Genomic DNA, 24,147 nt, shown 5'->3' on the forward strand with positions numbered 1-24,147 from the left:
TGATGAATAACGTGTCACCTGATGAACTTTAATTTAATCTCTAAGATGATCTGCCCTCGACAATGAGCTCAGTTTTGTTTTGTTGGAAAATGTGTTCATATTCATTCAATTATGTTTGTGTTTTGTTCTTCCAAATTGGGCATTTTTTTAAAAGTAGAATGTAAAGATAAAAAGATACCGTATTAATAATCTGGTACAGTCTAAGCCTATAAATCAGAGGGTTAGGTCCACCCATCCATTAGCCAAACTGCTTATCCGAAGTCAGGTTGCGGGATGCTGGAGCCTATCCCAGCAGTCATTGGGCTGCAGGCGGGGAGACACACTGGACAGGCCGCCAGACCATCACAGGGCTGACACACACATACACATACACATACACATACAGTCACACCTAGGGACAATTTAGTATGGCTGATTCACCTGACCTACACGTCTTTGGACTGTGAGAGGAAACCCTCACAGACACGGGGAGAACATGCAAACTCCACACAGAGGACGACCCAGGACGACCCCCAAGGTTGGACTACCCCGGGGCTCGAACCCAGGACCTTCTTGCTGTGAGGCGACCGTGCTAACCACTGTGTCACGGTGCCAGGGTTAGGTCATAGTTGATATAAACTAACCCTCTGGTTTGCCTGCTAAAGTCAGGCATTCCATGTAATGTTAAGTGCAATATAAGATTTGGTGTTAAAATATTACTGATAAAAGCTGTGAAAATAAAGTACATTATACAGTACCTGTCTTGATTGTCTTTGGTCATAGTGCTGTCTTCATATATTTGCAGCATTGTCTCTGTGCGGTCATCATGGTGGCCCTTAGGCTCTTGAAGCCTAGAAAACAATTCAAATAGGCTAAAAATATCTGTTCGGTTTTCAGCGGCATAAGACACATCTGTCTTTCTCTATGGCTGAGCCACTTAATGTCTTTTTTTATTGATCTCTTTTATGGTTTTAATTTCCTTCAATGTTCAACACTTCGTTTTGAAAGTGCTATATGAATAAAGGTTATTGTTCAAGATGATTGTTGCCATTTTCTTGTGAAAAGGGTTTTTACCCCACAGACTGAAGAGCATGGGCAGTTCAATCTGTGGGGTAAAACTGGGGAACAGTCAGAGCATGGAAGTCAAACAAAGTACAAACATTACGCAGTTCAAGAAGAAGTACAAAGGACTGATTTCCAAGAGATATAGGGACGACAAAGAGTTGTGTTAACTGTCTAGTTTACCCATTACCTTGGTCTCACTATTTAATTCTTTGAGGTTATATTACATCTGTAAAACTTATTTTATTTATTACAAAATAAAATAGTTTTATTTATTGCTAAACATTTCTTATTATATTCTTGTTTTCATTTTTTCTTTCTATGACACTGTGTGGATATTTGGGTTGTACGTAGCATTGAGATCTGTTTATTCTTGGTACATGACATTAGGATGTGTTTTTACTTTTATTTTTTCTCTTTCTCTTTTGTTGTGAGGTTTTTTTTCTCTTATTGTTCACAGTAGTTGAGTTTGTATCATGCAGCACAACTTGTATTGAATTTGAACCATACAGGACAGTGGAAATTGAGTTTGATATGTATATATAGTTGCTGAATTGATTTAAGAGTAGGTGAGAAAGGGTAGGATAAAATAAGTGTATACTTCCTCCTACTCCTTTTCCAACATGTAACAAATAATCTGATGCATACGGAGATTTGTTCACCAAGTTTGATGTGTGGATTTGTTGATCACTTCAGATTATTGGCAACGGATCATCTGTAAGTTATATCCTGCTTATTTACATGTTCGAAATAAATCATCATCATCGCCAGAATACAAAACACTTCACAGGTTCATTCCTCCCAACATGTCCAATCCTGTGCTTGCTCAAAAGCCACATTTAAATCGCAGTTGCAGTCGAGGGCAACAAGCACATCCACCTCCTTATAGTGCATGTTATCATTCAACCAACTTGGCGTGTGTGTCGGAGGGTGGGGGTGGGGGGGGTGCTTAGATAGACTACTCTCTATCTAGTTTGTCAGTCTTCCAAATACAGCACCTGGGCTCCAGTCTCTCTTTGACCTTGGCGATTGAGTGAATATAAGGACTGATCTGTCTGGTGATAGTGGTCAGGTAGGAGTTCTCCTGCTTCAGCTGCAATAGATCATGGAGCTGGGCTGAAATAGGGGAAAGAGAAGAAAGAGAAAAGAACTATATGAGAATGCAGAAGGAGACACACAAGTTGGTAGTGAGCTGAAAACAGTGAGCCTGTACTATCTTCCATTGTTCAAAGCACACCTTCGTAGATCTCCTGCTCATTCGTGACCCTCTGGAACGTCTCATCCCAGATCTGTGGAGGAAGAGACAGCGCTACCATGGCTATCATGAGGCAAAATGATAGACGAAAAGCCATGTTAATGGCAGTGCATTAATGGGACACCATGACATTCTGAATTTCAGTTTGTCCCCCCCCCCTTTTTCCCCCCAATTGAATTTGGCCATTTACCCCATTCTTCTGAGCCGTCCCGTTCGCTGCTCCACCCCTCTGCTGATCCGGGGAGGGCTTCAGACTACCACCTCCTCCGATATATGTGGCGTCGCCAGCCGCTTCTTTTCACCTGACAGTGAGGAGTTTCACCAGGGGGAAATAGCACAGTGAGGATCACGCTATTCCCCCCAGTTCTCCCTCCCCCTGAACAGCCGCCCCGACTGACCAGAGGAGGCGCTAGTGCAGCGACCAGGACACATACCCACATCCAGCTTCCCACCCACAGACATGGCCAATTGTGTCTGTAGGGACACCCGACCAAGCCGGAGGTAACACGGGAATTCGAACCGGCGAGCCCCGTGTTGTTAGGCAACGGAATAGACCGCTACACCACTTGGACGCCTCCAATTTGTTATTTTCCTTCTAGTCACAACATGGTTGAGAAAGTCTTTGGTTTGTTTTCAAATTATATGACTAGCAGTATGAGTATTTGTCGGGGGACACAGAGAGCCTGGACTTGACTGTTGCTCGATCAAAGCCAGCCAGAAAATGGTTTTTGTTCCTCGCACTATTTAACTTATCCATGAAAGGGGAGCAATTATGTATGTACACGTACCTAAATTCAAATTTTGACAACTATGTGCTGGTTTCATGTATGGTTGGTGGTGAAAAAGGTATGCAGGTGCGAGAATCAAATCATTCGCTCTTGCGTCACTCCCGGAAACATGCTGCTTAGTTATCACACTGTGTTGCTAACATTTCTCATCCCAGCCAACAGACACTGCTAGATGCTGCTGGGGGCTCTCATAGGCTTCAGTTAGCTGTCCGTAATGCTACCGAGACATTTTATAGCAGCTGTTAGAAAAAATGCATAGTTGAATTAAGAATGTGAAGGTGTTCCTTTGGGGTAATCTTAATGCAAGAGGGGCAGACCTCCTCAAATATCACCCTCGTGGTTTCAACAGCAGAGTACTGGGCAGCTATCTGGCTATCGATGTGCACAGATCTGTCGAGGATTTCTTCCATGGTGTTTGTGTTGATGATGGAGTGATGCTTGGTCAGGTCTCGGTGCAGCTCCTGTACCTGATCCTTTAGACTCTGAATATCAGTCTGGAGAGTCTGGAGACACCCAAATATGCACGCACGCACATGCACACACACACGCACACGCACACGCACACGCACACACACACACACACACACACACACACACACACACACACACACACACACACACACACACACACACACACACACACACACACACACACACATCTGTGATGAGGATCATTGCAAGACTTAATAGTTTGCTTGCCTTTCAAAACACATTTAAAACAGCCAAGGTTTCTACCATAGCTTATTATTCTGGATAGCAGCATCAAATAAACGGTTAAAATGTACATATCAATACATAACATTTTGTGCCTGTGATCAAACACACACACACACACACACACACACACACACACACACACACACACACACACACACACACACACACTAACCCTGTAAGTATTCTCATAGTTGCGGCAGTGCTCTGTGAAAGGTGTTTCCCCTCCTTCAGCCAGGAGGACCTTGGTACAGATGTAGCGGTGGGCGGTCGGCCTTCGCCCCAGAGTAGAGCCCAAAGGCATATCAGTAAAGGATGGGGAACGGCACGACATGGAGAGAGGGGATGGAAGCCTGAAGTTAGGGAAAAACAAATTATTGGGACATCCAGCCTCTGTGCTTCTGATATTTGATATTCTCTGGCGACTCAGTGTTTTATAACTTACATCTGGAATAACAGCCTTTTTTTTTTTACCTGAACTCTTCTCTATTTTAGATGATTCTGAACTACTATGCTGTTTTTTTTCTACCATATAAATGCCCTCCTTCATATATACAGGATAAAGCTACACACACGGACACATTTCCAGGAAACCGGGTGGTAGAGAGACCACCTTTCAACCACAACACCCCATTTCAGGGTATCCAGGTAGCGTAGCGGTCTATTCCGTTGCTTACCAACATGGGGAACGCCAGTTCGAATCCCCGTGTTACCTCTGGCTTGGTCGGGCATCCCTACAGACACAATTGGCCGTGTCTGCGGGTGGGAAGCTGGATGTAGGTATGTGTCCTGGTCGCTGCACTAGCACCTCTTCTGGTCGGTCAGGGTGCCTGTTCGAGGGAAGGGGGAACTGGGGGGAATAGCGTGATCCTCTCATGCACTATGTCCCCCTGGTGAAACTCCTCACTGTCAGGTGAAAAGAAGCGGCTGGTGACTCCACATGTGTCAGAGGAGGCATGTGGTAGTCTGCAACCCTCTCTGGATCGGCAGAGGGGGTGGAACAGTGACCGGGATGGCTCGGAAGAGTGGGGTAATTGGCTAAGTACAAATGGGAGAAAAAGGGAGAAAAATCCAAAAAAGAAAAAAAACAACAAGACCCCATTTTAAGCCGTTATGTTGGTGAGCACCCAGTCTGCTACTGTGGCGTCAATGGGTGAAGGACCATGAATCTATTATGAAGGTGACACTATGCTGCGAGTCCCCATGGCAGAGGGAGGTAATTGAAGATAATTTCCCTAAAGGGATCAATAAAAGGCATCACATTATCATTGTATCACCTGGGAGCAGCCCCGTTCAATCAGTCTTCTCCCACTGGCCTGTGGGCAACTGGGAGAGAGGGAGAGAAAAGCCCAACCACTTTGCCCAATCTAAGCCTTAGTAAAGAGGGCAAATCTGGACCCTAACAATCAAATAAGTCAATAAAAATTGACTCTTGCTTCATCTTTGCTTGCACTCCATTCACAGATTCGCCTCCCAGTCTATGTTGCACAAGCAAGAGGGGTTCATAGTCGAAGGCTGTCCATGTTAACAACTAACCATAAGAAGCATTTATGGAGAGCTGGACCAGCACTGAATCGAACTGCAGTCATTAAAAATCAAAAGTAACAAAAACAAGCAATCAAGAGAAAAAGAGCAACACAAAACTGCTTGATCATTCTTGGAAATGTGGTTCTCATACCCTTCCATTACCTCACCTGAAGCAATGAAACACTATTTGTTTTCAACTTTCAAAAAGCGCTTGAATTTTAATGCACTATTGAATTTCCACCCCGGAGCCAAGCCAGGGGCCATGTCAGTTCTGCACCATCCCCCTAAAGAGTTTAAAGCAAAGCATGGGAAACGCGTAGGCACACACCTAGAAAACCAAATCTTTACCTAGGGTTCTGTGAGAAGGCCCTTATTCCTGGTTTCCTGCCCACCATTGCAAAACTGCCCCTGGAATAATTCAGTGATGCTTAACTGCTAGAGTCTCTCTCTTTGACCCTGACAAACACAACCCATCCTTCGAGTATCCAGGCAGTTTCCCAGCAATACGAGTTTGAGTCTCCACCAATGCTAATGCTGCAACATGGGTGGCACAGAGCAAATCCAGACAGTTCCTGTACACCCAACTCCAGTTAAATCCTGTAGAGCTCTGTGAAATTAAGATAAAAATAGTGCCGGTCAGCCCAACAGCCAGCAACCAGTCCCTGCCCACTTCATATCCGGCGTTGACGTGTGAGTAGCTGATGAGAACGGTTATCAGCATAGAGGATGAAAGGCTTTCACAGTGAATCCGAGAAGACTCGACAATAGAGCCCGCCACATTTTAAAGGCTCCATTAAATAGGTGCCATTGTATTCTGAGTTCGCTTACAATAGGAGGAAAAAAAAGAAAAAAAAAGCAGCCTCTTTTCTCGCCTTCCGAGAACTTAAGAGTGGAGTGGTAAAACAGACTGAGTCTCACTATTGTTATATCACGGTGCTGAGGGCAATTCTGTAAACCTGCAGGAGATGGAACAACTGAGAAGGGCAGCCCGTCCATGACCCCACTGCCACCAATGAAGCAAGAGGTTCATTCAATTCATGCAGCAAATTCACTGGAAACTCCGCTTCAGTCTTTGCAACTATATTTCATTTTCCACTTCATGTCCCAGAGGCAGCCTTGTATGTCCACAATGAGGCATACAATAAGAGATAAATATATATATATATACACACACACGGTGTAATACTCTGCAAGTGAGGGTACATGCCGAGACAATGCAGGTTGGAATCAGACACACATGGCCCTTGGTATAGTGCTGAAGTGGTATAAAAAATAAAAACAACTTTCATAAAAGTGAAGAAACACACATCTTTACTACCTGGGGCTCTCGTTTGTTTCTTCTCCCTCACGTCTTGCCAAGCACTGATGCAAGAGCTGAGCTATCTTCCACTTAACTGTGCATCTTTCTTGCCCCGCGGTACACATGTCATTCTTCCAGCACCACCATACCACCTCCAGTGATGCCAAATAAAGCCCCTGCCAGTGCCACAGCAGGGACACACAACAAAAGTGGCCCCCTCGTCACTTCACTCCTGCGGGCCCACCTCCGGAACGAATCAATGCTGGACGTTTCTGTGAAATTTTGATAAAAATAGTGCCAGCCAGCCCGCCCATCCCTCCGCCACATTGCACCGTGTGCTACTGGAAAGTCCGAAGGGAGGATTTGTCAGGATGCCAGGCTGAGGGGTGGGTTTGCAGGCTTGGTGTGAAAAGTTGGGTGTGATTCATGAGGAAAATGAGTCGAGGGGGAGCGTTTGACTCGTATCCACGTGAAATATGAGGACCCAAACGCCAGGCGATGATGCCCAGTAGTGATGGGTGTTAAAGAATATAGACACTGCATGTGTCAGCTAATAATTCAGTGTCCCATTATGAGATTTGTTATATTACAGGTTCTGAAACTAAACAACTTCAGGTTTCATTCTCTCAACCTAGCTGTACTTCAAGCTCAAAGGACATGGTTTATTTAAACGCTTATATTTCCTTCTCCGACTCTCCCACCACTTTCCTTTTATTTAATCACAGGAAACCCTTATGGCTATTTCTTTTTTCCACTGTATTTTCCTTATTTTGTGTTAGTTTGTGTCCATCTTTTTTTGTCTCGATACAAAGTTGATTTGAATAAGAATAGAAAAGTACCGTGCAGTTATAGCCTTAGTTTTCCTTGTAAATAGTCTGGCTTCTTTGCTGAATTACTTTCTATTGTTTTCCATGGGACAATATGACTCCAGTAATTTCAAATAAAAGCTAAAAACAGCATCAGACAGTCAGGGGTTGGAAGCTGGACACAGCCCATTACATCGGGTTTGGACATACGGATGGCACCAAGCAGAAAACATCTCTTTCCAGGAACTGTGATTTGCGATTCGAACACCACGCCCACACTGCTATCCACCCATCAGACCTAATGTTATCAGCTGTGTTTCTGGCATGGCCTAAGATAGGACTTGGGCTTTCTAAAACAGGACGACTGCCACTTCTCCAACCCCCGGGCAACAAGGTGAGTTACATAAACATATCAGTGACCACAGCTTACACGCCACTGACAGAATAACTGACATAGTGTCTCCCCACCATGTCGTCTCCTTTCATTTCTTAGCAGTCATCACTACCCCCCCCCCCATCATCTCATCATGACTGACACCTTGTCAACTCAGTGAGGGTTGTGAAGGAAAATCTCTTGTACTGATGTGTGTGTATGCGGACAGCTGGTTTTATGGAACAGAATGGTTCTTTTATCTATAGAGGTTTCACACAAGGCTCATGAGATAGAAAATCTTACCGGGTTGTGACACTCGTGGACCCACCGGCAGAGGGTGGGCAGCGCTGTCCCAGAAGCAGCAGGGGTTCAAGGCACCGTGCAAACTCGCTCCGGAAATCAGTGTTGATCTGACAATAGACATATTCTAGTTTAGTGCATTATACAATCTATACTTGTCTTTGTGGGCTAGATACACTCGTCTCACGATGTTCCGTTACACTGTTTAGGTTTTAATTTGAGCACAACAGCAAATCCTTCTGTCTGCAAAATTACTTCTGATGATAAAACGGATTCTGTCTCTGAGGCTAATATTCTGTGCACTGTGAACATTGTGCTCTTTGTAGCTATTAGAACAGGGTTAATGGAAAACAGATTAGATTTTATAGCATTCAGGTAATCTAATCACAGTGAATATTTAACTGTTTTCTAGATCCTGTGTATTTCCATGCACAATAAGAATACATTATTCAGGTTACAGAGACTTCAGTATGTTTGCTCTGAAAACAAGTAACACTACAACAGTTTTGCAGATTTTAAAATAAAGAGACCTACTGGAAAGAAATGGTGAAAATAATGCTGTTAAATTTATCGTTTGTTATCTCAATTGCATACACATTCTCGGGGGCAAGGTAACCCAGAATTAAATTATTCAAGGCACTGAGTTGGACAGCTGAGGTGGATTACAATTTTTAACAGGTAATCAGTCATTGCCAGCGGCACTGATTGTCTGTGACGAGGATGTGTGTCAGCTCTTCCAGAGACAGAAGATCAGGAAGGCACGAGGCCCAGATGGTGTGTCACCCTCCTGTCTGAAAGTCTGCGCAGCCCCGCTGGCCTCCATCTTCACACGGATCTTACACAGATCACTGGAGCTGTGTGAAGTCCCCTCCTGCTTCAAACGCTCTACTATCATCCCGATCCCCAAGAAACCCTCCATCATTGGAATGAATGACTCCAGGCCCATTGCCTTGACATCTGTGGTCACGAAGTTCTTTGAGATACTGGTGTTGACCCAGCTGAAGGACATCACAGACCCCTTGCAGTTTGCCTACTGGGCAAACAGCTCAGCGGATGATGCGGTTAACATGGGACTGCACTACATACTGCAACACCGCAACTCCCCAGGGACATATACAAGGATCCTGTTTATGGACTTCAGCTCGGCATTCAACACCATGTGCCCGGCCCCACCTGTCGGTGGATAACATACTTCCTGACAGACAGGAAGCAGCAGGTGATGCTGGGGACAATCACATTCGGCACCCAAAAAATCAGCACTAGCGTGCCCTATGGATGTGTGCGCTGCCCTCTACTCTTCTCCCTCTACACAAATGACTACCCCTCAGGAGACCCATCTGTCAAACTCCTGAAGTTTGCAGATGACACAAAAATCATCGGCCTCATCTGGGACGGAGATGAGTCTGCATATAGATGGGAGGTTGAAGAGCTGGCCCTCTGGTGCGGTCATAACAACCTGGAGCTGAAAACGCTTAAAACTGTGGAGATGACGGTGGACTTCAGGAGGAGCCCCCCCAACACTGCCCCCCCCCCCCCACCGCCATACTCAACAGCACTGTCTGCTGTGGAAACCTTCAGGTTTCTGGGTTCCAACAACAAATCTCCCAGGACTTAATATGATAGTTCAACACAGATACAATCATCAAAAAGGCCCAGCAGAGGATATACGTACTTTCTGCACCAGTTCAGAAAGTACAACCTGCCTTAGGAGCTGCTGATTCAGTTCTACTCTGCAATAATCCAGTCTGTCCTCTGCACATCCATCACTGTCTGGTTTGGCTCGGCCACCAAACAAGACAGCAACAGACTACAATGGACAGTCAGGACTGCAGAGAAAATCACTGGTGCCAACCTGCCCTCCATTTAGGACTTAAACTTCTCCAGAGTTAGGAAATGGGCAGGCAACATCACTGCAGACCCATCACACCCTGGTCACAACCTGTTCCAACTCCTCCCCTCTGGTAGGCACTACAGAGCACTGTATGCCAAAACAACCAGCTATAAAAACCATCTCTTTCTGCAGGCTGTCACTCTGATTGAACACTTCACATTGTCATACAGTGTCAGAAACAATCCCAGTGGAATATACCTGCAACACTGAACTTCCACTATACCTACAAATACTAAATTATATATCTTGTAGTTTAAACCCAGGTTTAACATATCATCACTGTCAAAAATAAATCTAAACATGCTGTATATACTGTATATTATATGTATACATGCACATTCTGTCATGTCCACCTACTCATGTATACAGTATATTTATTCCAGAATCTTTGCACTCTGCACCATTGCACTATTGTCTTTTCCAAAGGAATTGAATCGAGTGCAACTGGACTTGGTATATATCCGTGAAGACGTTTTGCCTCTCATCCAAGAGGCTTCATCAGTTCATGCCTTTCTGACTAGACCAGGCTAAGCCTCTTGGATGAGAGGCGAAACGTCTTCACGGATATATACCAAGTCCAGTTGCACTCGATTCAATTCCTTTGGATAACCGTGACCTGGATGAATGAGAACATTCACAGACACTATTGTCTTTCTGTTACGTCACTGTTGTTTTTTCTTTTTTATAATATACTTTTTTTACATAAATCTATATCTGTACATAGTAGTTAAATGTTTATGTTTACCTTGTTGTCTTTGTTTTAGCTGTATGTTTATTCTGTGTAAGTAAATAGAGAGCAATGGAGGAACCAGAGTCAAATTCCTTGTAAGTGTAGGCCTACACACACAAGGCGAAATAAAGCTGATTCTTATTCTGATCTTTGAGAGATGACAACTTAAACATAATACAACCTTGTATTACACCAGTTGCACTCACTTTGCTGCTCTGTACCGGCCTCAGTCGATGAGGGAGTTTTACAATCCTCTTCAGCCTCTCCATAAGCTGCTGTGTAAGCAAGAGGGATCGGGATGTGATTCAGTGACCCATTCACTTTTATCAAGAAATAGTGGAGTGCTTCTATTCAAAGTGCAATACAGTTCACTGAAGCCAAACACTTAACTCTTGTCCAGAAAACTTTCTTTGAAATGCCTTGAGCTCAATTTTATTTCAGCAGGACTGCTTTGGAATTACTCTATCAATAATACTAGTAATTAAACTATATCACAGGTCTCTCCGCTTCAAAACAAGCCATACTCACGTAGCCCATGTCCAAAAACTCAAACTTGTTGGCCGAGCTGAGGAAGGCAGAGCAGGTGACGAGGTGAACCTTGGGGGCATTAGAGAAGGCTAAAGGTCAAACAAGCTGGTAGCAATGTGTAAAATTGGCAGATTGTAATCAATAAAAATCAATAGGCTCCATCATTGTTTTGTTTTCCATCATTCTGTCACCTTCAACAGCCCATGTTAGCCATGTCTTGTATGTCAATGAGTGGGTCCTGGCAGACACCAGTACAGTTTGTAACTAGAACTGTGTCTGTGAATTCATTATCATTATTATTATTCATATATATATATATATATATATATATATATATATATATATATATATATATATATATATATATATATATATATATACACTACCGTTCAAAAGTTTGGGATCACCCAAACAATTTTGTGTTTTCCATGAAAAGTCACACTTATTCACCACCATATGTTGTGAAATGAATAGAAAATAGAGTCAAGACATTGACAAGGTTAGAAATAATGATTTGTATTTGAAATAAGATTTTTTTTACATCAAACTTTGCTTTCGTCAAAGAATCCTCCATTTGCAGCAATTACAGCATTGCAGACCTTTGGCATTCTAGCTGTTAATTTGTTGAGGTAATCTGGAGAAATTGCACCCCACGCTTCCAGAAGCAGCTCCCACAAGTTGGATTGGTTGGATGGGCACTTCTTTGAGCAGATTGAGTTTCTGGAGCATCACATTTGTGGGGTCAATTAAACGCTCAAAATGGCCAGAAAAAGAGAACTTTCATCTGAAACTCGACAGTCTATTCTTGTTCTTAGAAATGAAGGCTATTCCATGCGAGAAATTGCTAAGAAATTGAAGATTTCCTACACCGGTGTGTACTACTCCCTTCAGAGGACAGCACAAACAGGCTCTAACAGGTACTATTTAATGAAGATGCCAGTTGGGGACCTGTGAGGCGTCTGTTTCTCAAACTAGAGACTCTAATGTACTTATCTTCTTGCTCAGTTGTGCAACGCGGCCTCCCACTTCTTTTTCTACTCTGGTTAGAGCCTGTTTGTGCTGTCCTCTGAAGGGAGTAGTACACACCGGTGTAGGAAATCTTCAATTTCTTAGCAATTTCTCGCATGGAATAGCCTTCATTTCTAAGAACAAGAATAGACTGTCGAGTTTCAGATGAAAGTTCTCTTTTTCTGGCCATTTTGAGCGTTTAATTGACCCCACAAATGTGATGCTCCAGAAACTCAATCTGCTCAAAGAAGTGCCCATCCAACCAATCCAACTTGTGGGAGCTGCTTCTGGAAGCGTGGGGTGCAATTTCTCCAGATTACCTCAACAAATTAACAGCTAGAATGCCAAAGGTCTGCAATGCTGTAATCGCTGCAAATGGAGGATTCTTTGATGAAAGCAAAGTTTGATGTAAAAAAAATCTTATTTCAAATACAAATCATTATTTCTAACCTTGTCAATGTCTTGACTCTATTTTCTATTCATTTCACAACATATGGTGGTGAATAAGTGTGACTTTTCATGGAAAACACAAAATTGTTTGGGTGATCCCAAACTTTTGAACGGTAGTGTATATATATACTTATTATTATTATCATTATTATTATTACCTGAAGGGTTGGTAGGAGAGCAGCAAGGTGTGAGAGCTGTTCCTTTAGAGCTTTCTCCTTCTCCTCGTGTTGACTGCAAACATACATGTGTGTAACATTAAACCTGAGCAGCTACAGCAGGACAGTATAGATACACACAGAGGACTCAGCAAAGGAGACACAATCAAACACACACGCTGCATACTTTCAAAAGTTAATCCATCTGTCATCCCCAATAAAATAGGGTCGTACACGCAGACCTCAACATAAATAGCCTTTAACACTCTTCAGGGAACCTAACCGCTTGGCTGCTTCCAGGCAATAGGGAAGTAGCAAGGGAGGAAAAAAATATGGGAGGGGGGAGAGAGAGAGAGAAGATGCTGGACACAGAAATACTGATGACAAGAATTCCTACAGTGTGTAACTCAATACACTCTCTCTCTCTCTCTCTGTCTCTCACTCACTAACATGTGCACGTGTGCACGCACACACACATACACAAACACACGCAAATGGTTGCCCCTCAGGTGTTTATTGCTATCTGAATTTTGTTCTTGGGAATCATTTTGAAGAAGCGAGCTCTCAGAGGATGATTATCGAGGATAAAAGCTGAAACAATTCTCATATCTGAGAAAATTACAGAGGTCATAATCAGTTTAACCTGAAAATATATTTCAGCAATACAAAACTTAACCGATGGGTAAAGGTTTAACTGTAGAGGCTCGCCACATCAAACCCTTTAGGGAAATGTGTTATTTGATTAGTTTTTTCTTATAAAAATTATATACAACTATTTCATTTTGCAACCTAAAACTACAGCAAGAAAGCAAACAAATGTGAAAACTAACAGCTTATTCTGACAGGCTACAAAGCACACAAACAAAAATTGAGATCTGGTTTGCCTGGAATACGTTCCTTTTATTGGCCTGGCCACATCTGTCTATCTAATGAGGCAGACGTGAAACCGTAAAAGACAGGAAAAGCCATCGCAGAAGCTTCGTGCAATGCCCTAATTCAAATTAAGTTCAATGTTTAAGTCTTGTCAACTGAATCTGTCATCAAGATCAGCTCAGCAAGATGTGGTGTTGGAACGATTATATGAATTGCTCCAACACATATGAGATGTACTGTAACTACTCGAGAATATGTATTTTAATATATTCAATTGGACACAAAATGTTTGGACATTTGGATACTAATGAAATTCATTTTGGCGCTAAGTAAAAGCATCAAAGGTCCATGGATAGCCATAAAAGCACGGTGATGGTCCCAGATTTGTGCAGAGCAATACGATTAAACCTGGAGTCATGCAAAATCAATTTTCGTGCAGAGTTGCTGCAAAATGTAGGCATGTGAGAAGCATTGCATAGTGCAGCTTGAGGTATCCAATGAGGGAAAGGTATACAAAATCCATATAAATGGTGCTGGGCTGCACAATTTTCATTTAGAGTGGAGGAGAGTTGCACATTTAATTGCCGCTTTATTGGAGTTTTAGTGGCTGTTTTCTGTTTGGGACTTCAGAAAGAATATTGATACTTTAAGGTTGGCTACATATTTTCATTGATTCACTCTAGCCATGAGATGAAACCACGGGCACGGAACAGCAGGAGTATTGAAGTGGTTTTCACTCGGGCTGCTGGTCTGTCAGTCATGCCTAAAGGTATATCTCTTCTTCTCTAATCACGGATGAAAATGAAAATCACCCCAGAAAACATGTTTGGAGAGGAGAAGGATTATTCCAGCGCAAACAGGGCGCTATTCATCACCTTGACGTACAATGCTGTGAGTGAGTGCGCTGTGCAAAGAAAAGAAAATACACAATGAAAGACCCGGTGACAGCTGAATAATAGCAGCCCATTTGGTAATCGCTGCATTAATACTGGTTATGAGGCAACAAAGAGTGTTTTCATCAGAAAAACGTTAACACTCAAAAATTCTTATAATTCTTCTTCTTATTATTTTTTTTTACCTCTGAGCTACTTTCAGCAGAATCTTCTTCCTCTCAGCCAGCTTCTCCTGTCAGATGAGAGCAGAGAGACACTTCCTTTCATATCACACACACTGCTGTAAAAATGGCCTTAAGCCCTATCACTTCTAATGAATCTTTAAAGCTGTGGAGAGAAAAAAACATTGTACACATTTGGCAGTGGGGCGTTCTCTCCTTGGGGTGGATTTTTTTCTCATTAGGCACAGAACATAAGGGGCTCGTCCTTTCACAATAAGGTCAACAGAGACATCCAGTGGTGAAGCAGAGGCAGCAAAACAAACAAGCAAATAAATAAATAAATGAATAACAGGAAAAAACAATTCACAATAAAAGCTCCCCATGGGGGGGGGGTGCAGCAGCAACTTGAGAAGACATGCTGGTTCTATACCAAAGTCAAACAGCATTTGCAAACAATCCTTAACATGTTTTAAGTCGTTCGGAAGAAAAATAAAGTTGAGCTTTGTGGCGGAATTCCAAGAATGGGTGTGAAGGCTGATCCTGCACACTTCCTTGTCACCGGACAACTGAATTATACTATCTGTGTTGTTCTCTAGGGTTAAATAAACTGAAATAAATTAAAATTAATGTATTTTTACTGTTCAATCAGATCAACTTGAGGTTTGGCCTACCACTGTTTGTAGCAAATTTTTGCTGAGTTTTAGTAAAAAAACAAAACAAAACAAAACAAAAAAAACTGTTCACATGGCTTACATAATATCACATCCAACTTATCGAACAGGCTAATGTAAATAACACTGCTTGGCTTCACAAGGTAATGATCACCTGCAAGCTGTTGAAAAGGGTGCAGATTGCACTCTCCTCTTCCTCCATGTTTAGACACACTTCTCCTATCATAGACCTCAACAGAACGATGGCCTCCCGAGTGGAAGTCTGCAGCTCCTTCACTGCCTGCGGAGGAAGAGGGCCACAGTGTGCCACTTTACCATCGGCCATGCCCGACAGTCTCCAAAATATCGGTAATTGGATAAATAACAGCTATAACCTTCGCTTTTATAGCAAATTCTTTGTGTAAACAGATATATTTTATGTCAGTTACATGTAAGTTTGTGCCTAACACAGAATAAAAGACTTAGCAATAGCATGAAATATTAAAATATTTAAGTGAGTTTGTTGAAATAAGCTATCAGCATTGTCTTACAAGAAGATAGCGAGTTAGTTACTCCCTAGAACATTTAATAATATGATATAATATGAAAGGAAACATGACCAATTGAAGGAAAAGACTATTCATGTCTGATTTTGATCATTTACAAATATCTTGAAATGCAAAATAAACAGTGTCTACATTTTAATCATGCTCAGCATGCTCATACCTTGTAATGAGAAAAAAAACAACACAATTTTGGTGTCGTTTCACACATTTGGCAAATTATTTCTGTCTCACATCTGCTAGAGATAAAATTACTTGTTAATCACTGAACCAAAGATTGCCCTTAATGAAAAAATATTTGTAATATTGAAATGCCATAATTTTGTGTCAGAGCAGCTGTGACTGTCTTACCAAGACTGCCTGGTCCAACATCTCACATCCTTGTATGTAAGCTGTCTCAATATCAATACAGTGTGTTCTGCTCTCCCTGTAGTTAATAAAAAATGCATAATGTAATATAATACAACACAATATAATGTACCATAACATAATATGAAGATTTATTATAATATGATAATGTATGAACTCAAAAACATATTTTCCTTTGAATTCAGTAATTTCCTTTTAATTGGACACTGAGTGAGGATTAACTTCGCATCAGAAAACTGTCATCACATCGGTGACTTTGAACGGTTGACCTACACTTGCATGTCTCTGAAGCACTTGATGCAAAGCATGGACTTCTTCTCTGTGGAGAATAGGATGTAGGGCTCCTCATGGAGAGCTGCGAAAGCAAACAATATTTACCGTCACATTTCCATCTATTGCCGTGTACGTCTTTGTAAATTATCTGTAAGTCATCCACCATAGGATTGGCAGAGTGTAGGTTGGTTAGATGAGACCATGAAGCACTTGGGACCTTTCTTTGCCTTGGTTGAAAAATATTAAAGGCCCAGACAAACAAAGATTAAGGTACTATGTGTAATATTTTGCTTCACCTGAAGTTTGATATGACTAGTAAATATTAGCTGTAGGATACATCAGCAGGGAATTTGCATTGTTGTTGTTATTCTGCAAGACAATAAAGGTCAGGGTGCAAGCAGAAGTACAAATAACACCTTTAACATAGACTTGTCTAATGGGTAGTGAGTAGACCTCAGCAGAACACTGTTGTCAGCTTTGGTGAGAAATTAATTACATATTTGTGTGGCTAATAATAGCTAGCTTGCCTGTAGCCCCCATAGTTCAAACCCTACAGTGCTCTTTGTTCATACAGAAAATGGATGTTTCTATGATGGTGCAACAGGGCATTATTGGCCCAGAGTCCTCCCACTTTATGAGTGACACTCACAGCACTTCCTATGTCTGGCTTTGGTGCGTTTGGCCAGAGATACAATGTCATGGTGGGCAAACATTCTGGCCATGTGTGTTAACTCCCTGCAGGCTGCACACAGTGGCTGGCCACAGGTGTTACAGTAATACATCATACCCATATCCTGTCAAGAAGAGAGGCAGAAAAGAGAGATGGTTGTTTAGTTTATAGTTCATTTGATTATTTATGTTTTTATTTGTTGAAAATGTACATTCATTGGTAGTGTGTAACACAACTACTCTTTGGAAATATAAGAATGATCCTGCTATGTCAGTAGAGACAGAGAGTTGCATCAAAGTGAAGTGACATGAAAGAAACAGAGCAATTTGGAAAATGGGGGAAGTGGATAGAGTTATGGAATGTAGGCTTGACTACAGTATAACCTTAACTTGAATTAACACTTATTCACATGAGTCTGTCTCACAGTACCTTTTTAGTACTTTCTTGGTCACAGTTGGCACATTGGACCGTCTCCTCTGTGTCAGCATTGCTATCCACCAGAAACTTCAGCAAACGGTCCTCTGGTGGGAGGGCGTTCGTCCCTTTTACTATGGATGGGTAACTGTGGGTGACAAAGCACAAGCACAAATTCAGACAAACTGCTGAGTAAGTTGTCAAGCAGATAATGTATTTGACCAAAACATGTGAACTGTCCGTTGCACGATTTGGCTCATTATTTAGTAACGGACATCTATACCATTGTTTTGAAAATGGTTTTCCTTCCAGAGTAAGGGCACTACAAAAACATGGTTTTGGGATCTAAGAAAAATAAGACAATCAGTTACTCCAAATGACAGTCATTTTAAGGGAGTGATTTTGATCGAGATCCATTTTCTTGCCCACAGGCAGCGTTGGCCACACACTCATCCTTCAGGTGTGGCTTGACTAGTTATTTCAGAAAAGGCAAATAAAGGTGTCATTTGTTTATAATGAATTCAATTGTTGGAACTGCATGTTTGGGAGGTGGCAATATAAAAGGGAGAAATTGTAATAACACAACATAAATTGGGTCACACTTATTTGAATAATACTCTTACATATACATATTTGAACTGACTAAAAAATATGCAAGAGAACAACATACACTTGGAATTAGCATAACTGAGGGTGGAGTAGAGTTAAATATTAGTACAATTCTGAAACGGAATACAAGAGAGGAAGATAAAATAATCGTTAAACTTCTTAAGAACAAAAAGGTTAATGAATCAGTGTTACATGTTAAAGGGACAATTCTTAATTTAACTAAACAAAACACAGGATTGGAACCTGTCATCGCGCCCTAATCGATTGGCAGGTTTCCAATAAATTTCCAGCATTTTCTGACGCTGTAAACGATCATTGGAGTAAAACGGGTCCATATTTTCAAGTACGGTCGATTGAGAAAGACACAAAGTGCTTATTTACAATCTATAACGCAAAATCCTCGATGTGTATGAAAATACACCTCCGTTTTATACAGTCAAATAAACCAGAGGTTGAGTCTTCAAAATTGTGACTGTGTGGTGGACACGTATTGGGGACAGAATTCAACCCAGGAACTAAGGGTTAAGTTATGGTTGTCCAGCCAGTTTTCTGGTTATTCTTGCCGCCTCCGCTCAGTCGAGCTGTGGTTTAGTTGTCTCTCTGATTTACCGTGGATTAAAGAAAGTTGCCTACACGGCTAAAGTGTGAACCTACGGTCTTCTCCGTTCCTTCGGCTCTACAACTGAAAGACTTTATAGATATGGCGTTTGTAAATGCAACTCCACACTCCAGACCAGCTGGGGGCGGTAGTGCGCTTTTAAGTAGTTTACTTATTAGTACCGCGCCAATCCTGTGGAGGGCGATAGTGGTCGTAAGGGTTCGACAACAGCAAAGAAGAGCACCAGAAAAAGCTTGTTTTAACAACGTGTGCTTGAAGAAACTCTGGGTGGCTTGAAAGAAGGTTCTAGTAAAGCTGACAGAGTGCGACATTAAAGAACAACGCTAGTTTTCCCGTCGACGTATTTGCCTGTTTGACGAGAAATAATGTCAGTCATCGCCGAAGAAAATGTGCGGGGCGAAAGGGTTTTCAAGGATATAAGCGCCGACGACGAAGATTCGCAGCCCACCGAAATCGAGAGCCTGTGTATGAACTGTTACCAAAACGGCATGACTCGTATGCTTCTTACTAGAATCCCTTTCTTCAAAGAAATCATCATCAGTTCTTTCAGCTGCACCGACTGTGGATGGTCCAACACTGAAATCCAGTCAGCCGGTCGGATACAGAACCAAGGGGTATGCTACACACTGAAAGTAAAGTCAAAACAAGATTTGAATCGAGAGCTTGTAAAGGCCGACAGTGCGACCACTAGAATACCAGAACTGGATTTTGAAATTCCCGCATTCGCACAGAAAGGTTCCCTGTCTACTATTGAGGGTCTTTTAGATCGAGCAATTGCGGGACTCGAACAAGACCAGCCTGTAAGGAGGGCGACGACGCCGGAAGTAGCTAAGAAATTAGATGATTTCATCGAGAAATTGAAAAAGCTCAAAGAGGTGGAAGATGAGTTTACCTTGATCATCGAAGACCCATCTGGAAATAGTTTTGTGGAAAATCCAGTTGCTCCCCAGGCAGACGAGGCCCTCACTGTCACCAGGTTTCAGCGGACCATACATCAGGATGCACAGTTAGGGTTAAGACCCGATGACGACTTGGAAGAGGAAGAACCTGTTAATGACCTGGAGACTATGAGAAATGAGGTTTTGGTGTTCAACACCAATTGCCCAGAATGCAACGTACCGGCTTCTACCAACATGAAGCTTGTCCAAATACCTCACTTCAAAGAAGTCGTTATCATGGCCACGAACTGTGACGAGTGTGGACATCGGACAAATGAGGTGAAATCAGGTGGTGCAACAGAGGAGCTTGGTACCAAGATCACTCTGCATGTCACTGACCCATCAGATATGAGCAGAGACTTGCTTAAATCAGAAACGTGTAGCGTTATTATACCAGAGCTAGAGTTTGAGCTGGGTATGGCAGCTCTGGGCGGTAAGTTCACCACCCTGGAAGGACTGTTGAAAGACATCAAAGAGCTGATTGTCTCCAAAAATCCTTTCCTTTGCGGTGACAGCAGCAACCAAGAACAGGTGAACAAACTGAAGCTCTTTGGGGAGAAGCTAGACAAGATTATTGCAGGACAAATGGATGTCCGCATCATTCTCGACGACCCGGCAGGGAACAGCTATCTCCAGAATGTCTATGCCCCCGACCCGGACCCAGAGATCACCACTGAGAAGTACACCCGTACATTTGAGCAGAACGAAGACCTTGGTTTGAATGACATGAAGACGGAGGGATACCAAGAATAAACTGAATTGTTAAACCATTTGAAAGGCCTGGAAGCCAGGCTGTTTTAAGTTAAATGAGACGAATAGATCAGGACACCATAAGGATTTTGACGAAAGCCTGGCATTATATTTCCACACTGTTTTTTCTGCCTTGGTCATATTATTTGAGTTAAGCATTTATGTGTGCTGACATCAGCAGTAAGTTGTACTACTCTGAATAAATACATTTAAGTTGAATAAATTATAATGGGAAAATGAACTAAAAGTTAGAAGATTTTTTAGTAACTCGGCAAGTGTTTTGCTTAATGATGTATATGTGAAAGCCCAAGTTCTCAATGCCTGTTGCATTTTTACACCATTCCAGGAGGTGGCGCCCTATCATCTGCAATACCGTGTGTTTGTACACAGGGAATTTAAAATGAGTTTTTCTATTGTCTTAAAGCATGACACCCCAACATTTAATATGTGCTTTAATTTCGCTTTTAATTTTTTTTGTGCACTTGGCCGATGTTAAGGAAAGCAGGCAGCATTTTCTGTTAACAAGTGCTTTTAATAGCTGCTTAAATTATTTCAAAATATCTACACTCTAAGTTAAAATGCATGTCTGCATAGTGTTCTCCATAAATACCCATAATGATTCTGCATTGTTTTATTTTTATGCTTGCTTAATTCTGGTAATGGAATGGTCATGCATTTCAGTCAGTCAACGCCTTGCTTGACAGGTGTGTGTGCATATGTGTGTGTGTGTATTATACACACATTGGCAATGTCAAGTGAAAAGTAAATTCATAAACTTTACCTATCCCACTTCACCTTGAGAAGAAGAGTCATTTATAGTTTCCCTGTACTCTTTGGAAAAGTAAGTGAGTCCTTGAAAAATCTAGACTGGACTGGTTTGTTTGTTTTGACGTATAACAGGGAAAACAAGTTGCTACTATTGTCATCACTAAGTTATGGCATTGCCATCCCGAAGCCTATTAATTTGGTTCAATTACTGTCTGTATCAGTGAAGATAACGCAAATGTGTATTTCCTTGTCGAATACACACATATGTAGTTTTCGTAGCAACAAGGTCTGTTTTGTTCTACTAATAGAGCAGCAAATTCCTAGATTACACGGTCCTCAAGCGAGCATTTGGTAGTAGGCCACTGATGATGAAAATAGCAAGCAGCAATTCCCTGTTGCCCATGACCAGACAGCAGAGTGGAGTCTGGAATGCTTGTTGAGATGATGCGTGCCCAGTTCGGTCATTTCCACATAAAACACACTAATAAATTCAACTGAATGTAGTTTCTCTCATTTGTATGGTGGATCTTGGGCATTTTAAAGTCACTAACTTCCAGAGATAAAAGTTACTTGATACACTGCAACAACAAAAGAGACAAATATAGCGGTGGGCCTTTTAGCACTGCAGCTGGCTGTAAAGTCATCTTTCACTAGAGGTGGCTCGCCTCCAGTGTGAATCATGCTCAAGAGACGCAATAAAACCAGGTAGAGACTAACAGAAATGCTGTGACATAAAAGCACATTAGCATCACCTTATTCTCTGATCTCTTCATTCAAAGGCTGGGGGTGGAGAGGAGAATCTTTTTTGGTTTATGTCACAACTCAAGACATAGATGATGTTTTTTGCAATCACCTTCCAGGAGGAATCCAAATCCATGCATCCATGTGGTCTTCGATTAGCAAGAGTTAATGCTGCAGCCCTTTCGACGACTGTAAACCATGAGCCTTTTTTTTTTCAGAAGAGGGTGATGCAGAAGGTGGCGTGTGACTGTATTTTGTGGACCTAAGCTGCACACACTAGTGCCAAATGCCAGTGAGTGCATTGTTTGTTGTGTCACTGCAAGGTGGCCTTAGCTGAGCTCGCTGGTCACGCTGACTCCTAAGCCCTTGGGGCTTAATTAGATCCTGCGTTGACTTTGCAGCTGTTTGGGCCACTCAGGCCTGTCCTACCCTGTAGTAGCCAGACTGGGCTAACGCTGGGGCAATAAATGCCCAACCAAACTCCCGACAACTGAAACTGGTGGGATTCTCCTGTAAATCTCCAGCATAAACCACTCCAATCTACTAATCAAGTTATGTGGAACGAATCCCCCAGAGCAGAGCTTGCCCAAACTAGGATCGACTCCACAAAAAAACCTTTGGTCCTCGGTGGGGGTCCAGAGAGTGACAGCGTACCCTGCAGGTGTAGTTCAGTGGAGGTTGATTATATTTGAACCACAAGCTTGAAATTACCTCCTTAATCCGAGGGTACACTGAGTTTTGTGATGATACAACAATCAAGTTTGTTATCCTTTACAACTGTCATTGTCAAAAAGTTCATTTAGGGTCGTATGGCTCAGTATCGTAGGAGGGGGATATCTTGGCTTTTCCTATCCAAGCCAAGCCTAAACGGGCACCAAAACAGTTTGCAATTCTATATGGCGGGTTTTCACCGATTGCACTGTAATGATAAATTCCCAAACTGTACTTTTCCATTATGTATATCCATTAATGCAGTATTGTTCCTGTTAAATTCAGCTGCTAGACAATGGAAAGCCAGCGCGCACTGCGCCACTTTTGTTAAGTTGGCAGTTTGATTAATGTGGTTAGTCTCATAAAAGAAGGTAACTGACTTAAGGCTGTGTTAAAAATAATCATAGCCTCTTCTTATTAAAACTATAGTAGATGGTCAAAAGAAAGTTGCAAACAAAGGGTTATGAAAGTTACAGTTTGAATAAGCTAAATTTGTGTTGTTTGGTCTCAAAGTGCTATCCCTTACCCACAGAGGGGGCAACTGAGACGGCTCTCATTGGTCCGGCCACGTAGGCAGCGGGCACAGAAAATGTGGTAGCAGTCCAAGAGACATGGGTGCTGGTACTGCTCATGGCACAGGTGACAAACCAGGGGATGGACATTTGTACAATCCACATTACAAAGGTTATCCAAATTGGAGAAGATTCCCCCTGCCATCTGCAAATAAAGAATGTAAATGACAACAAACCAAACGTGCAGTAGTGCAGTCAACGAGCAGCGTTTTGCCATTTCTGTGTCCCATTACAGTATCATATTATGGCCTCATAAGAGCTTTGTGAAGTAGATCTGCTGACTTTGAATAAGCATGTCTCCTGTTTGAATAAACTGAAAGACAGTTGTTCAAATTTTCTTACCTTATCAGAAGATGAATTAGTAGTCAGAGCTAGGGTAAAAAACAAACAAATAAACAACACAAAAAAACAAAAAAACAAACAAACAAACAATAAACACAGTCCGTATATTGCAGGAAAGCTACTTCAAAGCTGGTTGTATTGTCAGCACTGGCATGGTAGCCAGCTAATGAATACCACAGTAGTGGGCTGGTCTGTAGAGAGCACCGAAAGCTACTGTCTTACCTTTCACTGGTGCTATCAGCTACCCCGCAAGCAGGAATGACAGCGATGCAGAAACTCTTCAATAGTAGGCCTATGGGGTTCTGACACCAGGCAGCTGACAGCAAACCACCATGCCCCCACCTACCAAGGGGAGAGAGAGTGAG

At 42.2% G+C, this 24,147-nt stretch overlaps 2 protein-coding genes across 2 annotated transcripts; one reads left to right on the plus strand and one right to left on the minus strand.

Annotated features, from left to right (window-relative positions):
* Positions 1–240: 240 nt before the first annotated feature.
* On the minus strand, positions 241–23,585 carry rnf207a (ring finger protein 207a). The gene is made up of 17 exons (XM_056274119.1): positions 23,395–23,585; positions 17,748–17,880; positions 17,298–17,442; positions 16,649–16,730; positions 16,358–16,433; positions 15,619–15,744; positions 14,818–14,864; positions 12,870–12,942; positions 11,254–11,322; positions 10,932–11,000; positions 8,108–8,214; positions 3,974–4,196; positions 3,402–3,587; positions 2,279–2,330; positions 2,040–2,157; positions 738–830; positions 241–350 (listed from the first exon to the last, which is right to left on the minus strand). Exons 1-17 carry the CDS (start codon positions 23,583–23,585, stop codon positions 296–298), a joined length of 1,845 nt encoding a protein of 614 aa, XP_056130094.1. The 3' UTR covers positions 241–295.
* On the plus strand, positions 19,198–21,904 carry zpr1 (ZPR1 zinc finger). The gene has a single exon (XM_056274120.1). It carries the CDS (start codon positions 19,326–19,328, stop codon positions 20,649–20,651), a length of 1,326 nt encoding a protein of 441 aa, XP_056130095.1. The 5' UTR covers positions 19,198–19,325; the 3' UTR covers positions 20,652–21,904.
* Positions 23,586–24,147: the final 562 nt, after the last annotated feature.

The sequence above is a fragment of the Lampris incognitus genome, chromosome 2 (assembly GCF_029633865.1).
Source record: "Lampris incognitus isolate fLamInc1 chromosome 2, fLamInc1.hap2, whole genome shotgun sequence".
In the NCBI taxonomy this organism is placed as follows: domain Eukaryota; kingdom Metazoa; phylum Chordata; class Actinopteri; order Lampriformes; family Lampridae; genus Lampris; species Lampris incognitus.